This window comes from Littorina saxatilis, linkage group LG16 (genome assembly GCF_037325665.1).
Source record: "Littorina saxatilis isolate snail1 linkage group LG16, US_GU_Lsax_2.0, whole genome shotgun sequence".
NCBI classification, from domain to species: Eukaryota; Metazoa; Mollusca; class Gastropoda; order Littorinimorpha; family Littorinidae; genus Littorina; species Littorina saxatilis.
Window position 1 is genome coordinate 22,332,185 of NC_090260.1, and position 19,437 is coordinate 22,351,621.

At 40.9% G+C, this 19,437-nt stretch overlaps 1 protein-coding gene across 1 annotated transcript in view; it reads right to left on the bottom strand.

Moving 5' to 3' along the window:
- Positions 1-18,233, bottom strand: part of LOC138950614 (atrial natriuretic peptide receptor 2-like) — a 33,082-nt gene extending 14,849 nt beyond the window's left edge. Inside the window, exons 1-6 of the mRNA XM_070322321.1 lie at positions 18,121-18,233; positions 17,598-17,703; positions 4,397-4,495; positions 1,677-1,754; positions 670-774; positions 186-257 (exon numbers count right to left, since the gene is read on the bottom strand). Of these exons, the coding sequence (XP_070178422.1) occupies positions 186-257; positions 670-774; positions 1,677-1,754; positions 4,397-4,495; positions 17,598-17,672 (429 nt within the window). The 5' untranslated portion in view covers positions 17,673-17,703; positions 18,121-18,233. The remainder of the gene's footprint in view (positions 1-185; positions 258-669; positions 775-1,676; positions 1,755-4,396; positions 4,496-17,597; positions 17,704-18,120) is intronic.
- Positions 18,234-19,437: the final 1,204 nt, after the last annotated feature.

Genomic DNA, 19,437 nt, shown 5'->3' on the forward strand with positions numbered 1-19,437 from the left:
ACACAAGAGATTAGAATCCACCACCATGAACCTTGAATACTTGAACAAGTATAATGCGACTCGTCTTCGACTCGTCGGCATTATACTTGTCTGCTCTAAATACCGGACCCTATTGCGACGCTGAAAACACAATAGCTGTTAATATTTTTGATTAACGTGTTGTAAACTACACAAATGTTACTTACCCTGACTATATCCTGCATGATAGAATACCGGAACATCCAATCTAGTTTGATCTGTTCATTCTCCAACACGTCCTGAAAATGGAAAAACGAATTACAGTGTAGTCCTGAATAGAGTCAAAGAAAACTTTTACGTTCGTGCTTGCGTGCTTCCATTATAGAGGGACAGACAGACAGACAGACAGACAGACATACAGACAGACAGACAGGAAGGCAGACAGGCAGGCAGGCGGACGGACGGACAGACAGACAGACAGACAGACAGACAGACAGACAGACAGACAGACAGATACACGCACACATGTACACACACTATCCCAAAAACATACAAAGAAACAGACACACACTAATACTCACACGAACATAGGCATACGCAGCCAAAGCCAACCACACACACAGACACACAGACACACACACACAGTACACACACACACGCACACTTTAAACAAAACTACCTCAACCCCGTCCCATCCCACAGACAGAGTACCTGTAAAGATCCCTTGGGACAATACTCCGTGAGAATGCACTGATGAGGTGGATCAATGCAGATTCCATGAAAGCGTACTAGATGATCGTTTTGTAGGTCCTTAATCTGAAATAAGAAACCACATTTCAGAACGAATAAGAGGGGAAAAAAATGGCAAAACAGATTAGGGAAACATAGAATTAGGCGGATAATTTGATCTCAAATGAGTCTTTCACAGAAAATATCTACTTCTACTTTAGGATCTGTTCCTGTGTGATAATCAAAGGTACCTTCATTCTCGTTCATGGATGCTGTTATTCCATGTGAAAGCCAAAACAAAACTGTGGCTATGAACCTGGCTTGTACAATAGGAGGCACAAGAAACGCGCCACTGTTGCAAATGATTTTTTTCGTCTGGTTCAAAATGTTGTAAAATACGAACCAGATAATGTATATCAAAAAGAAAAACAGATCCGTGCAGGATATTTTACTGGCCATACGATATGTTTTAATCGTTGTCCTGTTTTACATGTTTATACATTGTGAAGTGAGCAACAGTGGGAGCGACTGTCGCGTGTTTCGTTTGTCTTCCACTGTACACGGGTTGAACATAACCTTTAAGCAAGCCAAACACATCAGTGTGATCAGTTCCCGGACCGACGTACTTTTTCCTCTTGATCATACAGCTTTGCTTTTTGCTCATTAAAAATAACAAAAGTCAATTTTGCAGACTTAAAAGGCGGCTCTTAACTGAGCCCAAAGTCGACCTCGCGAAGACTTTTTAAAAATTATCGACAATGCTTAAGCTTCGTGTGGCCAGCTTCGCAAAATATACTTCGCGTAGTCGACTTCACCAAGGTAAGGACAAGGTTGAAAGGAAAGGTACATGAGGGGAACACAGATCGCACGACGTATGGTCAATACAAAGCCACATGCTCCTGTGTAGAATTTACCGACCTTCGGATCTTAATGGTTTGGGCCTTGTCAGCAGAAACAAGCATTTAAACAAACATGACAACCATACTCACCCTTTTAATTTCCAGCAAGAGCGGTTTGGTAATACTGATATGCTGCCGCCCCACTGGCTTCACAGACAAAATGGCGCCCTGTAAGAAAGAGAGTTACTCCATATTAAAGCTCATGATCATGTACTCTCTAATTCCGCTAAAAGTAAACAAATCAATATCTGTTCTTGTCATTTAACACGCACTTTCCATAATTTTTATGATAAAAAGTTCATAATTGGTCATACTCTCTTTTCCACAGAAATCAGGAAACCAGTGTACTCTATCATCATTTGTGACCCTCCACAACGGAATGAGTCGCATGTCACCTTTGCATGATGTTCATATTTTTACATTTTCCTGAACAGTTTGTTATGCTCTATCCAGTGGTGAAAACCGTTTTAGAAAAGAGTGAAAACTGTTTGAGTTATAAGCCTGTGACTAAGGTGACCCTCACACTGTTACCAGACACTCCCCGGACTTATATTAAGCCTAGCGCAGAACCGCGCGAGGTGACATGCGACTCATTTCGTGGTGGAGGGTCACATTTCAACACTTTTCACAAAGAAAATCCCGCTTGCAACGACGCCCGAAATATACGATTTTCGCAGACAACGTACTCCGTCGGGTTTGTATTGGTTGTGAAAGAGTGAATGCCCTTGCTTTTCCTCTGACAAATACATTCACACGTGCTCCCGTACACGTGTTTACGACACACCCCTCGCTAGTGATTGGCCCCTCTAATGTTTGTCCGAGTAAAAGTAAAGGTATTCACTCTTTCACACCCCATACAAACCCAACAGAGTTATTTTGGGAATACCGGCACGGTTGGCCTAGTGGTAAGGCGTCCGCCCCGTGATCGGGAGGTCGTGGGTTCGAACCCCGGCCGGGTCATACCTAAGACTTTAAAATTGGCAATCTAGTGGCTGCTCCGCCTGGCGTCTGGCATTTTGGGGTTAGTGCTAGGACTGGTTGGTCCGGTGTCAGAATAATGTGACTGGGTGAGACATGAAGCCTGTGCTGCGACTTCTGTCTTGTGTGTGGCGCACGTTATATGTCAAAGCAGCACCGCCCTGATATGGCCCTTCGTGGTCGGCTGGGCGTTAAGCAAACAAACAAACAAATTTTGGGAATGCGTCTATTGCTTCGTGAAAGGTCGTAGCACCGAACGAATCTGAATTTCTTGTTAAAATCACCCTTCTTTTGCAGCGTGGTGCGTTGTCACCCCAGGGGTCTAATTTCGGAGAGAAAAAGACAACAACTAAAAAAACACATTGTAGTAGCAAGTCAAGTCAAGTCAAGTCAAGTCAAGTCAAGTCAAGTCAAGTCAATATGATATTAACAACAAAAATAGGGTTACATGAATTTTAAACAAACAAATTGCAATAAACACGACAAAAAAAAAAAGATATGTAATAATGAGACACCACACTTCTAATTAGATCTAGCAGATCTTGGTGATGTTCGTCCTCCCATTGAATAAAGATAACAACATAATTCACCCGTCTTTCAGTACATTACGCAATTTCACGGGGCTAATTCGGGAGAGGGTAAAAACACACACACCCTGTAGGAGATCGGCTTTGATAAGTTCGTCCTCAAACAAAAAGCATCTGCAAAACAAAAAAACTAAACAATCTTCTTTCGATTCCCTACGCGATGCGATCCGTCCAACAGACAATGTTCGGAAATAACTCTGTCGGGTTTGTAATGGTTTGCGAAAGAGTGACTACTCTTGATTTTATTGAGGCAAACTTTCCCCAAGCATTATACAGGGTGACCCAAAAAAAAGAGTACCCAAACAAAACGTCATAAATTGAACAAAAATAAAGCAATCTTCATAAAATTTATGTACACACACAAGTAGCCTCTGCATGATTTGCACAGAAAATTTTAGCGTTTTAGCTTATCTTTCAGGAAAGTTATGCTCATTCTACAGAACATGCTCCAAATGGCCTCCCCCGGATTTAAATCCCCCAGATTTCTATCTTTGGGGGTTCCTGAAAGACAACGTCTACAGGAACAACCCACAGACAATCACAGAACTCAAGAGAGCCATCACAACAACCATTCGCGGAATCTCGCAACAGGAGTGTGTGCGGGTGATTGATAACTTTGCGCGGCGAGTTCAAGTTTGCCCTCAGCGGCGCGGAGGCCATTTGGAGCATGTTCTGTAGAATGAGCATAACTTTCCTGAAAGACAAGCTAGAACGCTAAAATTTTCTGTGCAAATCATGCAGAGGCTACTTGTGTGTGTACATAAATGTTATGAAGATTGCTTTATTTTTGTTCAATTTATGACGTTTTGTTTGGGTACTCTTTTTTTTGGGTCACCCTGTAGCAAGGGGTGTGTTTGTGACACGTGCATGAACAAGGAGCACGTGTGGGAATTAAGATTGCCGTAGTAAAACCGAGAGTATTCATTCTTTCTCAACCCATTCTAACCCTACAGAGGGAACGAAGAGTGAATAACTATGTTTGTGTAGTTTTTTGTTGTTGACTCTTATAGTATGATGACACACTTCACAAAGACACAAGGTGTGTGTGTTTACCCTCTCCCGAATTAACCACGTGGAATTGACCCTTGTTGCGAGGCGTACGGCACAAATGGTGAATTATGTTTTTTTTATTTTTATTATATATTTTTTTTATAGATTCTTTTAGTATTTCACGGAGTTATTTCCGGAGCTCGTCTATTCCAAGGGGCTAATTCGCGAGAGGGAAAGGTCAAACCATGCACTCACCTTGTAGTAGCACGTCTTGGTGAAGAGCTGTCTGTTGCTGACCTCACCCATGTGTGCTGCTATAGTGTCTCCGGAGCACGTGCTCACGTACGAGTTGCGCTGCGGAAACAAAGAAATGGACACACTGAACATTGAAATTCTATCAGGTTGGAACGCAGAAAGAAAGAAATAGACACACTGAACATTGCACTTCTATCAAGGTCGGACAAAGGCTGAAACAAAGTGTCTGAGTGGTCACATTTCCCAATCTCATAACAAGGGGAACAAATGTTCATACGACTCATCTTACGTAATGGATATATTTCCAGTTACGACCCGCACGTGACCCCGCTGTGACCTTGGCATTTGACAAGAGTCTACCAGACTTGCGTCATGTTTTAAGGTCATCATACCTCAGAAATGTGGAAAGTTTGAAAGCTATAGTTGAAATAATATCCTAGAGAACCCCAACATCAATCTGTCTGGCCTAAGAACGGCAAAATAACACAGATCATAAAAAAACACTCCTAGTAGTTCAGGTGAGTACAACAAACAAATATAACGGCCATCAATTCACGTTGAACAACGGCCATTAAATACCTGCTCGGCGTCCTGCAACGAAGATATGGAATTGAATTATATAATGCCAGACTGCCAGACTGCCAGACTACCAGACTGCCAGACAAAGAACTCACTTTTAGACAAAGATGGAGTTTTTATGTACCTTTGTTTTCATACTGTATTGGTGTGCAGCTTGTTTAGCCCCCCCCCCCCCCCCCAAAAAAAAAGTCTGTTTACGGTAACATAGGCAAAACAAAAATAGGGTCGGTAGGTCGGGATTTTTATTTTTATTTTTTATTTTTTGGTCCCAAAAAACATATTTTTAAGTTATTTTGCCAAATAACAAAGACTTTTTTTTTCTTCCCCCAAATGCCCCAAAAAAGTCTAGGGTCGCGCGAAAAAATAGGGTCGGTCGGGATACCGTAAACAGACTTTTTTTTTTTGGGGGGGGGGGGGGGGGCTTATGTTAACATAGACGACTGTCGTGAAATTGTTTTAAATAATTTGTGTGTGTGGTCAATATTAACAGCTATTGTGTTTTCAGCGTAGCAATAGGGCCCGATATTTAGACGAGACAAGTATAATGCCGACGAGTCGAAGACGAGTCGCATTATACTTGTTCGAGTCTAAATATCGGACCCTATTGCTACGATGAAAACACAATAGCGTTTATATAGCTATTCTGACATTAAATTCTGTGTTAGAATCATGTTTTTGTCAGCGACAAGTACCAGAATGGTCCATGTCGTTGATTGCAGACGACGGTTCCCTTTCCGCATGAAGCCACGGAAATAACCGAACATTGAAAAACCCACGGACATGTGTTACGGAGAAAACTCGAGATAACCGGATGCTTAGCATTACGTCAATATGTTAGGAATCATATGACGTCATGACGTATCATGCTTGCCTACGTAGATTGTATGTTCGAAAGTCTGACTTCTGTTGGGAATTCGCGTGGTGAAGACAGCGGTAAATCTGTAGATGATAAGAGAACAAGGATTGTCTCAGAAGAAACGACGAAATGTTTCAGACCGGTAACTTCATTTCAACATTGCACTATACAATGGACGTTCTATGTGACAGGAGAGTTTGCTGATTTTGTGTTAAACATTGGAGAGATCGTCTGCTAGAATCCGAGATAGGTCGCTTCAGATTGCAGCTTCTGGAAATTTGCAAGGTTTGTTGCCTGTTAAAGAACTGGATTTTACACGTAATGTATGTCATGTACAGTAAGCAACAACAAAAACACACACAAAGCATATGGCATCGTCTGTCGACTAGTCACAGAGTGACAGAAACAAACCTGGCGAGGTATGCGTGTACTTTATACACGTGGAAGAAACCGGAACCATGCGTCTTTGTTATTGCCGATATCGTTTGGATATCGGCAAAAATGGCCAACTTTCGTAGCGTTATGCTTTGATGATCGGAAAAGGGATGTGTGAGACCATCCAATCACAGCCCCCGAATTCCCCCACGTGTCCATCAGAATAGCTATATATAAGTATGTTGCCTTGATTGTTATCTTAGATTGTTAATTACATATACTTATTGTTAAAGGAAAAGTCCAAGGTTTAGGGTCACTTTTGATATGTTGACACTCTTAATTCATTAACCACAATTGCGTGTGCAAAAATGAACACAGTAGCCCTAAAAATATACTTTGACACGTGTTTTGGCTGTTCTGTTTCGTTCCACCGCGCGCGCAGTCTTGGCTCATGACCTTGTGCACATACGTGTGTTACGTCACACAGCTGGAAGAGCAAACATGGCCGGCTCCAGCAGCGAGAAAGACAAGTCACGGTGGAGTACGGACCGGTTTTCAGCCAGCCTTGGGTTATACCGTATCAGTTTGAGCCTCTTCGTTGTCAAAATGCTGGTGAGGCTAGACCACAAGGAACTGTTCGCAACAGAGCCAGCTTAATCGGCAATACGGAATGGTATGTGATTCTCTTTGTTGTGATGTTTACACTAGTCCGCTAGATCTAAGTCAAGTGTGTTTTTCACAGATCAATTGCTGTGCGTCCACAGATCTGTATTAATCATGTGAAGATTATATGGTATTTGTTCAGGCTTCGTGGTATTTTTTTCCCCCCCATCTCAAATCAAGGATTTCGTCCTGTGACTGTTTAGGAACAAACAAACACAAAAGGCAGTTCCTTCCCTTTTTTGTGTTTCCCCTCCATATTCTTTTCAAACCTTGTTCGTTCCGTGTTGCGTCTGCTTTTTGTTGCCTTTTGTGTTTGTTTGTTCCCGATGAAGCTTACATCAGCGAATGATTCGTACTGTCTTGTGCTGTTCTTGTATCGGTGAGTACAGATATCTTTTGTTTGTTAATTTTGCGCAGTTTAGAATAAATGCTTCCACAGTGATGTTCACACACGACTATCATCTCCTCTGTCAATTCTTAGGAATTCTTCACTTACACAACAAAACATGTTGACAGCAAGTAACATTGCGCAAAGCCTTTTTCTTGCAGACACAACTGTGTCAGTAAATAATAAATATTTCTTAGAGAAGTGTTGCGAAACGTTCAAAGGGAAATAAACGCCTTTTGTTTTTGTAAACGAGCAGACATAATTTATGATCTCAAATTAGATCTAAAATCATACGATTTTCTGAGCAGTGGCGAAACGCTGATATTGCGAGCCGTTTTGGAAGGAAATCCGAACTGTCCGGGCAAACACGTTTACAGCAGTTCCAACTTTCTGTTCATTAATTTTTTTCTGGTTCGCAATATCAGACAGTCACACTACAAGACAGTGCGTAGATCGGCATTCTAAAACACCACGAACAGACAGGAGGCTGCTTCTATTTAACTGTAGTCACAAAACCTCAGTCCCATTGAAAATGTGTGGTAAGTGGCGAAAAGCGACCCTGTGACTGTGAGATGCACTCAGTGGGACCCTGAATCTACCTAGTCGGGTTATTGACTCTCATTCATGAATGTTCAAACTGTTAATGCTACTGTTCGTGTTGTTTCTGTGATTCACTGCAAGTTCTGTGTATACCTAAGAATCTCAAGGTCAGTTTTCTGCTATGGTAACAGAGTGACATGTGTATATTGCTTCAGGTGTCAGTGCAGTAACTCCAAGAGGAATCTAAATTCGAATGTCTGGAAAACCTGGATGAGGAGATAGACAGCCTCACAGAACATCCTACTGCCTTGAAACTACTATGCGTACAAACAGGAATAGGGGAGATTCGACATGAGTAAGTAACACAACACAAAACGGAAGATTTCCATTATGATAGATTTACTTTATTTAAAACTGACAACAATGTGTCCATATATCACATGGGGTAAAAACAAACAACATATATCATTAAAACTATAAGCACAAACATAATTCTGATTGCTAGCAAATTAATGAAAAACATATGAAATCAACTGCAACTGGGAAGCGCTAAAATGTGTTTGCACTAAAATCAATGCAAATGAACACCCAGAGACTTTTCCAAAAAATGTATTTACAAATCTCTATACAAATTTGATCTACGTACGAGCTTTTTCCTTACTCCAATGTGTGTAACTTCTGACCATACAGCAGTTAACAGAAATCATCTTTGTAATGCTCTCCATGGCATAGATTCTCAAAATCATAACATACCTTAATTGATATACATTGGCACCAACTAGTCTGAGGAAAGCACATTTATATTTTCAAACATGTCTGGTATATTTTCTTTAGTTCTAAACACATTTTCAGAAAAAAACATACACATCTGTATTTTCGATTCAGAAAATGATAAAGAAATACAGTGCAATCATTTTTGATTCTGTAATTAAAACTTCAATTTTAATTGGAATTTTGAGAATTTTAATGAACAAACTCATTAATCAACTTTTACACTTTTAAGCTGAAATATAATTCCATAGTCCAGACTGGGTCAAAGATTGCTTGAACAAATTTTTTTCAATTTGATTGAAAAATGAGGTCACCACAAGGCATTTATAAAAAATAAAAATAAAAACGGAAAAGAAATGTGTGGGGATATCTTCTGGAAGAATTGAAAATTAAATGCGAAGTTGCATGAAGCTCTTTTCGGTGTTTTTGCGGATACGTTTTACACATGCATATCAGCAAAGCTTTGTTTCATACATACGTACATACATACATACATACACCATCATCTTCATCTCGATTCTCAGTCTATCTGAAAACAAGGGAAGATGTGCCAGAAAGTATAACAAGTCGCGTAAGGCGAAAATACAACATTTAGTCAAGTAGCTGTCGAACTCACAGAATGAAACTGAACGCAATGCAACGCAGCAAGACCGTATACTCGTAGCATCGTCAGTCCACCGCTCACGGCAAAGGCAGTAAAATTGACAAGAAGAGCGGGGGAGTAGTTGCGCTGAGAAGGATAGCACGCTCTTCTGTACCTCTCTTCGTTTTAACTTTCTGAGCGTGTTTTTAATCCAAACATATTATATCTATATGTTTTTGGAATCAGGAGCCGACAGGGAATAAGATGAAAGTGTTTTTAAATTGATTTCGAAAATTTAATTTTGATAATAATTTTTATATATTTAATTTTCAGAGCTTGTTTTTAATCCAAATATAACATATTTATATGTTTTTGGAATCAGCAAATGATGGAGAATAAGATGAACGTAAATTTGGATCGTTTTATAAAAAATTTTTGTTTTTTTTTACAATTTTCAGATTTTTAATGACCAAAGTCATTAATTAATTTTTAAGCCACCAAGCTGAAATGCAATACCGAAGTCCGGGCTTTGTCGAACATTACTTGATCAAAATTTCAACCAATTTGGTTGAAAAATGAGGGCGTGACAGTGCCGCCTCAACTTTCACGAAAAGCCGGATATGACGTCATCAAAGACATTTATCAAAAAAATGAAAAAAACCTTCGGGGATTTCATACCCAGGAACTCTCATGTCAAATTTCATAAAGATCGGTCCAGTAGTTTAGTCTGAATCGCTCTACACACACACACAGACACACACTCACACACACAGACACACACACACACACACACACACACACACACACACACACACACGCACGCACATACACCACGACCCTCGTTTCGATTCCCCCCTCTACGTTAAAACATTTAGTCAAAACTTGACTAAATGTAAAAATCACACAGTTCTTCAAAAGCTATGCATGGTACAATCAGCATGAATTTGAAAACCTGCCCTACATCACACAGACACCCTCTCCAATCAAACACGTGCACGTTTTCTCTGGTTCGAATGTCTGAAAAGCTCAAACTAAGCTGCTGTTTTATTCTTTCTTGCTTTGCAGGAAATACAGATACGTCCCTTACAGGCAGCTGGTCTACTATACTAGCGAGTGGGGTTTCTCGGCAGAAGCATCAGGGTACCCTTCCCAGCCTGTGCAGTCGAAACATCAGGAATATTTCCCAAACGGATGAAGAGTGGGGTTCAAATTCCCTGAGCTACAGCAAGCTCAAACATACTTCTACCAATCGTGTGATTGCGTTGAACTATTATCTTTAGCTGAACAGCTTCCTTAGTATCTTTAGTTGAACAGCTTCCTGCATGGTAGGGAAATGATACTGGGCTGTCACGTGGTCCGGTACATGGTTCAAATGCTCCAAAACTTTGTTCCAGATTTTTCGACTGTTTGTGTACTCCGGGCCGCATCAGCTAGTCCATGAGCCGGTCAGCACAGCCTATATTGTCTGATTGCGGGATGCCTGAAACATGTTTTTTCGAAAGTAACTCGCGATCTGCACATATTTTAACATGTGAATAAGAACAGTCAAAAGTATACCGAATTTATGCCATACTTTCTTCTTGTTAATTATTTCTTCATAAAGACTACTGGAAATAAACAAAATGTTCCCCCCCGCCGCCACCCCACCCCACCAAGGCCTTAGAACAATGTTTTTTTTATATATTTAGGTCGGCTTCTTGTCATTTGTACTGTAGTACGTCTTGCCACCCGTGCTGTCGTTGCCACCAGGTATATCAAACTATATCAGATCTGCAAAGGCTTTTACACAGAAAAAAACAAGTCGCGTAAGGCGAAAATACAATATTTAGTCAAGTAGCTGTCGAACTCACAGAATGAAACTGAACGCAATGCAACGCAGCAAGACCGTATACTCGTAGCATCGTCAGTCCACCGCTCACGGCATAGGCAGTGAAATTGACAAGAAGAGCGGGGTAGTAGTTGCGCTGGGAAGGATAGCACGCTTTTCTGTACCTCTCTTCGTTTTAACTTTCTGAGCGTGTTTTTAATCCAAACATATCATATCTATATGTTTTTGGAATCAGGAACCGACAAGGAATAAGATGAAAGTGTTTTTAAATTGATTTGGACAATTTAATTTTGATAATAATTTTTATATATTTAATTTTCAGAGCTTTTTTTTAATCCGAATATAACATATTTATATGTTTTTGGAATCAGCAAATGATGGAAAATTAGATAAACGTAAATTTGGATCGTTTTATAAAAAACATATTTTTGTTACAATTTTCAGATTTTCAGATTTTTAGTGACCAAAGTCATTAATTAATTTTTAAGCCACCACGCTGAAATGCAATACCGAAGTCCGGGCTTCGTCGAACATTACCCGACCAAAATTTCAACCAATTTGGTTGAAAAATGAGGGCGTGACAGTGCCGCCTCAACTTTCACGAAAAGCCGGATATGACGTCATCAAAGACATTTATCACAAAAATGAAAAAAACCTTCGGGGATTTCATACCCAGGAACTCTCATGTCAAATTTCATAAAGATCGGTCCAGTAGTTTAGTCTGAATCGCTCTACACACACACACACACACACACAGACAGACACACACACACACGCACATACACCACGACCCTCGTCTCGATTCCCCCCTCTACGTTAAAACATTTAGTCAAAACTTGACTAAATGTAAAAATGGGGAGTAAAAATTTCGTGGAGGGAGTAATTTTTTCGTGCCTTGGGGAGTTCTTTTCTCGTACGAAAAATTTACTCGGAGTAAGAATTTCATACGAAATTTTTACTCCGGAGTATATTTTTCGTGGAGTTAAACATTTCGTGATACACCGGGACCGACACGGGTCAACTTTATGTGCAGACCCAGAGACGGTAGCCGTGTTACCACAGTGGCACTTAACAGACCTCGGTCGTTATGCCATAAGTGCAGATGGCTGATGGCTGATGCCACCTAAAACACGCATACACTTGTGTATCTCATCAAAATCCGTGAGGGCATACAACTCGAATGATCATATAACCCATATCTTATCCTTACAAGGGGAAATATTTAGCCTGAAGGACATGAAGCATTGTCTATTTGTTTTAAAACTTAGTAACGCCTTTCTGTGTGAATGTAGATTGTGTATGAATCTATTTGTAAACGCCACACGTGTAATTCATTCCTAAAAAAAATTAATTTCAGATCCAAAAAGCAGTCAGGGTGTTGATTTTTGGTACATGTATGTGTTCAAGGTAAGTCGAGAGATAATTTGTCCTGTGTAAACTGAGCCTTGGCAGATCTGATATAGTGAGCATACTTGTTTTGAGGAAGGACTGTGCCGCTAAGCCTGTATAGACAGTTCGATTGTTGAGAATGCCTGGTGGCAGGGACAGTATGGGTGGCACCAGGCACAGATGACAACAGACCGACCTGCATTTTTCAAAAACTTGCTCGGAGGCCTTGAAAGGGGGAAACATTTTGTTCATTTCAAGTAGTCTTTATGAAGAAATATTTATCAAGAAAAAAAGTCTGGCCTTAAGTAAATACAAATTAAATTCGCTATACTTTTGACAAACTATAGGAAGGAAAATGTGTAAATCGCGATATATTTTCTAAAAAACCCAAATACTTCAGGCAAATCCAAAAACAAAGAGACTGCCAACGTTCCAAAATTCAAAATAAAACAAGAAGGGCAAAGCCCATACGACTCACATGCTTGACCTTGACCTTTACATGACCTTGACCTTCAGCTAAACCTAGCAATGACATCATACACTAAGAACTGCTTTACACATTTTTCCTACCAAAATACATGTGACCTTGACCCAAGGTCAAGGTCATCCAAGGTCATGCAACACAAAGCTGTTAATTCAAGACATAGGAAGTACAATGGTGCTTATTGGCTCTTTCTACCATGAGATATGGTCACTTTTAGTGGTTCACTACCTTAGTTTGGTCACATTTCATAAGGGTCAACGTGACCTTGACCTTGATCATATGTGACCAAATGTGTCTCATGATGAAAGCATAACATGTGCCCCACATAATTTTTAAGTTTGAAACAGTTATCTTCCATAGTTCAGGGTCAAGGTCACTTCAAAATATGTATACAATCCAACTTTGAAGAGCTCCTGTGACCTTGACCTTGAAGCAAGGTAAACCAAACTGGTATCAAAAGATGGGGCTTACTTTGCCCTATATATCATATATAGATGAGGTATTAAATCTCAAAAACTTCAGAGAAAATGGGAAAAATAGCTGTTTTTTAGACAACATTTATGGCCCCTGCGACCTTGACCTTGAAGCAAGGTCAAGATGCTATGTATGTTTTTTGCGGCCTTGTCATCATACACCATCTTGCCAAATTTGGTACTGATAGACTGAATAGTGTCCAAGAAATATCCAACGTTAAAGTTTTCCGGACGGACGGACGGCCGGACGGACGGCCGGACGGACGGACGGGGGGGACGGACGGACGGACGACTCGGGTGAGTACATAGACTCACTTTTGCTTCGCATGTGAGCAGACCTGTGCACACTCAAAACGCTTATCAGTAGTAAACAAACCAAATTTCAGTAGTTTTTAAAATGTTTCAGTAGTAAGCTGTAAGGACAGTTCAAGACATAATTCTGCTCACAAAGCACACAAACTGAAACACTATGACGCAGTAGAATAGGAATTACTATTTATTAACAAGCCAAGGTGAAACATCATCACTGTTGTAACATTTGTTCTGTAAATGTCTTTGGTCTGTCATTCCGACATTCATTCATCACTGGACTGTTTGACAGCAGCTTTTTTGACAGCAGCAGCCTGGCGTTTCCTCGCCTGCACAGTGGAGTAGTGGGCAGATTTTAGCTTTGCAAGCTCTTCTTTCGTGAAGTTCTTGCAAGTGTCGGAGAAGACGATTTTAGTCGATCTCCAGGTTGTCTTGAGAATAACGGGAACGATGCTGGAGTGCGAGCCGGTCAAAATGCCCTTTAGTTGTCAAACCACGTTCTCTTTTTCTTTTTACCAACCTTTTTTCGGACCGGAACACACTTTGGAGATGATCATTGATTATTTCTGATTGGACAATGATGCCGACGCCCACATGACCCTAACTACAATGTCAAGGTCGGAAAGTCGTGAATACGCTGATCGTGCCAAACAAGACATCTATGCAGACCTGTGCACATCTACAACATTTGTTGTCGAGTAAAACATCGGAATTTCAATTAAAAATCCGTAGCACCGTATTCTGCATATAAAAATCGGAGAAATTACGGAGAAACCGTAAATGTGCACAGGTCTGCTGTGAGTCAAAAACAAGAAAGATAAGTTGTTGGAACGTTTTTGACTCACATGCGAAGCAAAAGTGAGTCTATGTACTCACCCGAGTCGTCCGTCCGTCCGTCCGGACGTCCGGAAAACTTTAACGTTGGATATTTCTTGGACACTATTCAGTCTATCAGTACCAAATTTGGCAAGATGGTGTATGATGACAAGGCCCCAAAAAACATACATAGCATCTTGACCTTGCTTCAAGGTCAAGGTCGCAGGGGCCATAAATGTTGTCTAAAAAACAGCTATTTTTCCCATTTTTCCCATTTTCTCTGAAGTTTTTGAGATTGAATACCTCACCTATATGTGATATATAGGGCAAAGTAAGCCCCATCTTTTGATACCAGTTTGGTTTACCTTGCTTCAAGGTCAAGGTCACAGGAGCTCTTCAAAGTTGGATTGTATACATATTTTGAAGTGACCTTGACCCTGAACTATGGAAGATAACTGTTTCAAACTTAAAAATTATGTGGGGCACATGTTATGCTTTCATCATGAGACACATTTGGTCACATATGATCAAGGTCAAGGTCACTTTGACCCTTATGAAATGTGACCAAAATAAGGTAGTGAACCACTAAAAGTGACCATATCTCATGGTAGAAAGAGCCAATAAGCACCATTGTACTTCCTATGTCTTGAATTAACAGCTTTGTGTTGCATGACCTTGGATGACCTGAAGGTCACATGTATTTTGGTAGGAAAAATGTGTAAAGCAGTTCTTAGTGTATGATGTCATTGCTAGGTTTAGTTATTTGACCTTGACCCTGAAGGTCAAGGTCATGTAAAGGTCAAGGTCAAGCATGTGAGTCGTATGGGCTTTGCCCTTCTTGTTTTTTTTATTGACAAAACAATACGATACAGTCACAGATATTTCGACCCAGCCTCGCTTGTGTCTTCTCCCCAAGCGGTAGCACCTTTTGCGAGCTAAGTCTTCTTTTTAAATTTAATTAATATGTGTTTGTCTGTGCACTTAAAAGACGGCTGATTCGAAATATCTGTGACTGTAACCTGTTGTTTTGTCAATAACAAACGTTCCAACAACTTACCTTTCTTGTTTTTTTATTCATACTTCAGGCAACCAGCACCCGGACAACAAATGACAGCGTGAATAAAGCCAATAAATTTGACTCAAGAACTAAGTGTTTGAGGTGATGTGCATTGGTATGAATGTTGAATGAGTCTGACTAAGATACCCTCCCTCTCGTCTTACAGTGGAACATACCTTTCAAAAATATACACCTTATGTTAATTGCTCTTTCAAATGTACTGCTTGAGGTTAAACTTCTTTGACATGCAACTCGTGCTGTCTACTATAAATACCATTTGGTCAACATACTCCTGAATGTTTTGTTTTGTCAATAATTAAACATTTCAGAAGCTACTCTTCCTTTCCTTTTTTTTTATTATTCGGAAACATACTTAACTTTATCTGAGACTACTTCTATAGATATAAATTTGCAGGTTGACGAAACGTGAGTTATGAAAGAAATTCAATCCACATCTCACTCAGCACAGAAATGAACTTTGACTTTGTTCTAAATTGTATCATTTGGATGGTATCTGCCAAAGACACTGTATCTCTTTTTTTGCAAAGTTAGAATAAGGCACTGATCTTCAAATCAAAACACAAATCTTGCAACGAATCGCACATTGGTCTTCTCCTGTGGTGATTCTGGATAGCAGTAACAGGAACAGCAGGACTGGTCAACAGGAAAATCTGGATGGTGTCAATGTCAAGTGGCCTGTTCTGATCAGTGGCCGTGAGCGATAGTGAAAGTTCTTTTACCTCTGGAAGTAAAAGAAGAGAGACAATGAGTGTGATTATAAATCAATTCGAACGTATGCTTCTGATGTATAGGGCCTACAGTACACTGAACATTTAGACACCCTCTGGAAGTCGTCTAGATGTTATCCTGTGTGTATCAATGTTGTAGCAATTACACTGGGTTTGCATGATCTCAGTCAATGCAGAACATTCTCTGCACAATTCTTACTGTTCCCGTATCTAGTACGCCTTATGAGTAGTACAAACACCAAAAGCTTAGATCTGGTGACAATAGTAATTTTTGATTCCAGCAAACACTGCCAATGTCATGAATTGACATCAGGGGGTAGTTTGCGACTGAAAAGATTACTTGGCACACGCATTGTCTTAGCTCAGACCGTTCTATAAATCTATAGATCTAGCCTGTGGCGCATCTGTATTCCAGCGATATCAGCCGAACCCAGACACACTGTTAAGGCACCAATTCGTATTCACTGCGTATCAAAACAATGTTTACTTGTATGCATGAATATAAAAGCATGTGCTCTGACCTTCAACGCATTCCTTCTGGTGAGATTGTCCGCTGTTCGTCACCACGGAGTTTCGATGGCTCGTCGACTGTACCAGCCTCGCGCAATACTGCCGTGTCCGGACGTACTTGTATGAAGGAAAAACACTGCCAGTGGCCACATAATTAATTTCAGATGAAACACCAACTTGTGCTGCAGAAAAATGGCGAAATCTGTGTTCAGAAAGTGCCCGACACTTTGAAATCTGCACGTGTGTGCTGCACAAACCTCTTCCATTTCCACAAGAGACTCGGATTGTTATGAGGGCACATGTGCTAGGTAAAGCTTGGGGACACTGAGGAGTTGTTGCAGATTGCGGCTGCACTCCACCGAGACATTCTTTTCGGGCATACAGTGGTGACTTTTCTGTATGGAAATCACGCTGGTAGAATCAACACAAAAACGTGTGACGTCACAGTGAACCGGACGTCACAGTGAACCAAAAACCACGTGACCACACCTTGACCCCAGCTGGCTTGTCTTGGTTGGCCCCGCACAAATAAATCTTCAACTACAACAACAACATTTTTTTTTCAATTTTTTAAATATTTTTCCCGAGATGTTTGTAACATTTGGCATTCGATTTTCAAGTTTTTGGAGCTACTTCAAAACCTTGGACTTTTCCTTTAAAACAGATCTGATATCTGTATGTTTTTGTTGTAATGTATTCAAAACGTGGTTAAAAATGTGAAAAAAAGAAAAAGAAAAAAAGAAAAAAAAGAATACCTGCTGCTTTGCCTCGAGTCCAGCCAGTTTCACGCACGAGTGTTTGCACACAGCACGGTATCCAAATTAAACTTACCCTGTTGTCCCCAAGCTGTGGATTCTTGGTGGGGTTGCCACACAAAATGTCATCCCACCGCACTCGCCAGTTCATGGCCGCTAGCTCCGCCTCGAGGCGTAGGTGTCTGCAATTGTTATATATATATATATTTTTTTTAATGTAATCTCTAATGGTGGTTTATTTAATTTATTTCTGAGTAAGAGCGACTGTTTACTTCAAGAAAAAATGGAAACGAGGATTTACACAGACAGAGTGTGTGTGCGTGCGTTTGTGTGTGTGTGTGTGTGTGTGTGTGTTATGTGTGTGTGTGTGAGTATGCGTGTGTGTGTGTGCGTGCGTGTGTGTGTGTGTGTGTGTGTGTGTGTGTGTGTGTGTGTGTGAGTATGCGTGTGTGTGTGCGTGTGTGTGTGCGTGTGTGTGTGTGTGTACGTACGCTAATGCGTGAGTTCGTGCATGGGCATAAGCGCTTGCGTGCGTGTGTGTGTGTGTGTGTGCTTGCATGTGTTCATGTGTGCGCGTGCGTGCGTGCGTGCGTACAAACCTGTAGACGAAGAAAGTGATAATGAGGACGACGAGCAGCAGCGACCCCAAGACGATGATGACGATAGCGTACTCTGGGAACGGTTCTGTATACACAGACACACAACAGGAAAGAAATATATTTCAGGTGATTGTATGAAACTGATTGAAATTCAATTCAATTCAATTCAAAATCTAAACAACAAAGTGACCGTGGGTCAGGGCTCCCCACGAATGCCCGTCCTAGGGGGTCCCGGGACCCCCACTTTTAATGTTCAGACGGTACATGGACCCCCTTAGCAGAGTTTTAGAGGGTCCCAGGAGTCCCGGGTCTCCAAACCCCCTATTTACATATTACGCATTGTGATCGCGAATAATGTGATATGAACTGGGTTTTTTTATTACCAGAATATTTGAGGAGGACACTTCAACTATACCAAGTCTAATGCAACACACACGAACACTTTGTTCCCGCGTGAAAATGGGATAATTTGTGTTTGCACTTTGGCTTAGCTGACGACTAAAGTCTGAAAAGAGTATACGGGACGCACGACAGAGGAAGTTGAGTGCGTCCCGGGACCCGCTCTGTGTAGGTCTAGTGCGTCCCGGGACCCCCTCTATGAATTTCTAGTACGTGATTTCTGCTTCTAGTGCGTATAGGACGCAGGGAAGCGCTCTATGGGAAGCCCTGCCGTGGGTGAGGTTATCAACGGTTGGCTCGTACACAAATGTTACATCACCCCCCGCGGGTTAGGGGGAAGAATTTACCCGATGCTCCCCAGCATGTCGTAAGAGGCGACTAACGGATTCTGTTTCTCCTTTTACCCTTGTTAAGTGTTTCTTGTATAGAATATAGTCCATTTTTGTAAAGATTTTAGTCAAGCAGTATGTAAGAAATGTCAAGTCCTTTGTACTGGAAACTTGCATTCTCCCAGTAAGGTAATATATTGTACTACGTTGCAAGCCCCTGGAGCAAATTTGTGATTGGTGCTTTTGTGAACAAGAAACAATTGACAAGTGGCTCTATCTGTATCACATCTCCCCCTTTCCCCGTCGCGATATAACCTTCGTGGTTGAAAACGACGTTAAACACCAAATAAACGAAAAAGAAAAAGGTTACATCCCGTCAAAACCGCAGCCCAGTACTTACACACCCTCACTCTATACACTCAATTAAAAAACAACCCACACATCTCGTATGACTCAAGACGTAATCAACATCAGGGGTGTTCTATATTTTCGACAATTTGCCCAAATATCCATGACACTTTCGGCAAGTTTGTTGACAGTTCTTCGTCGTCACAAAAAAAGTTCCGCAAGTTTTTGTTTTTTTTGCGAT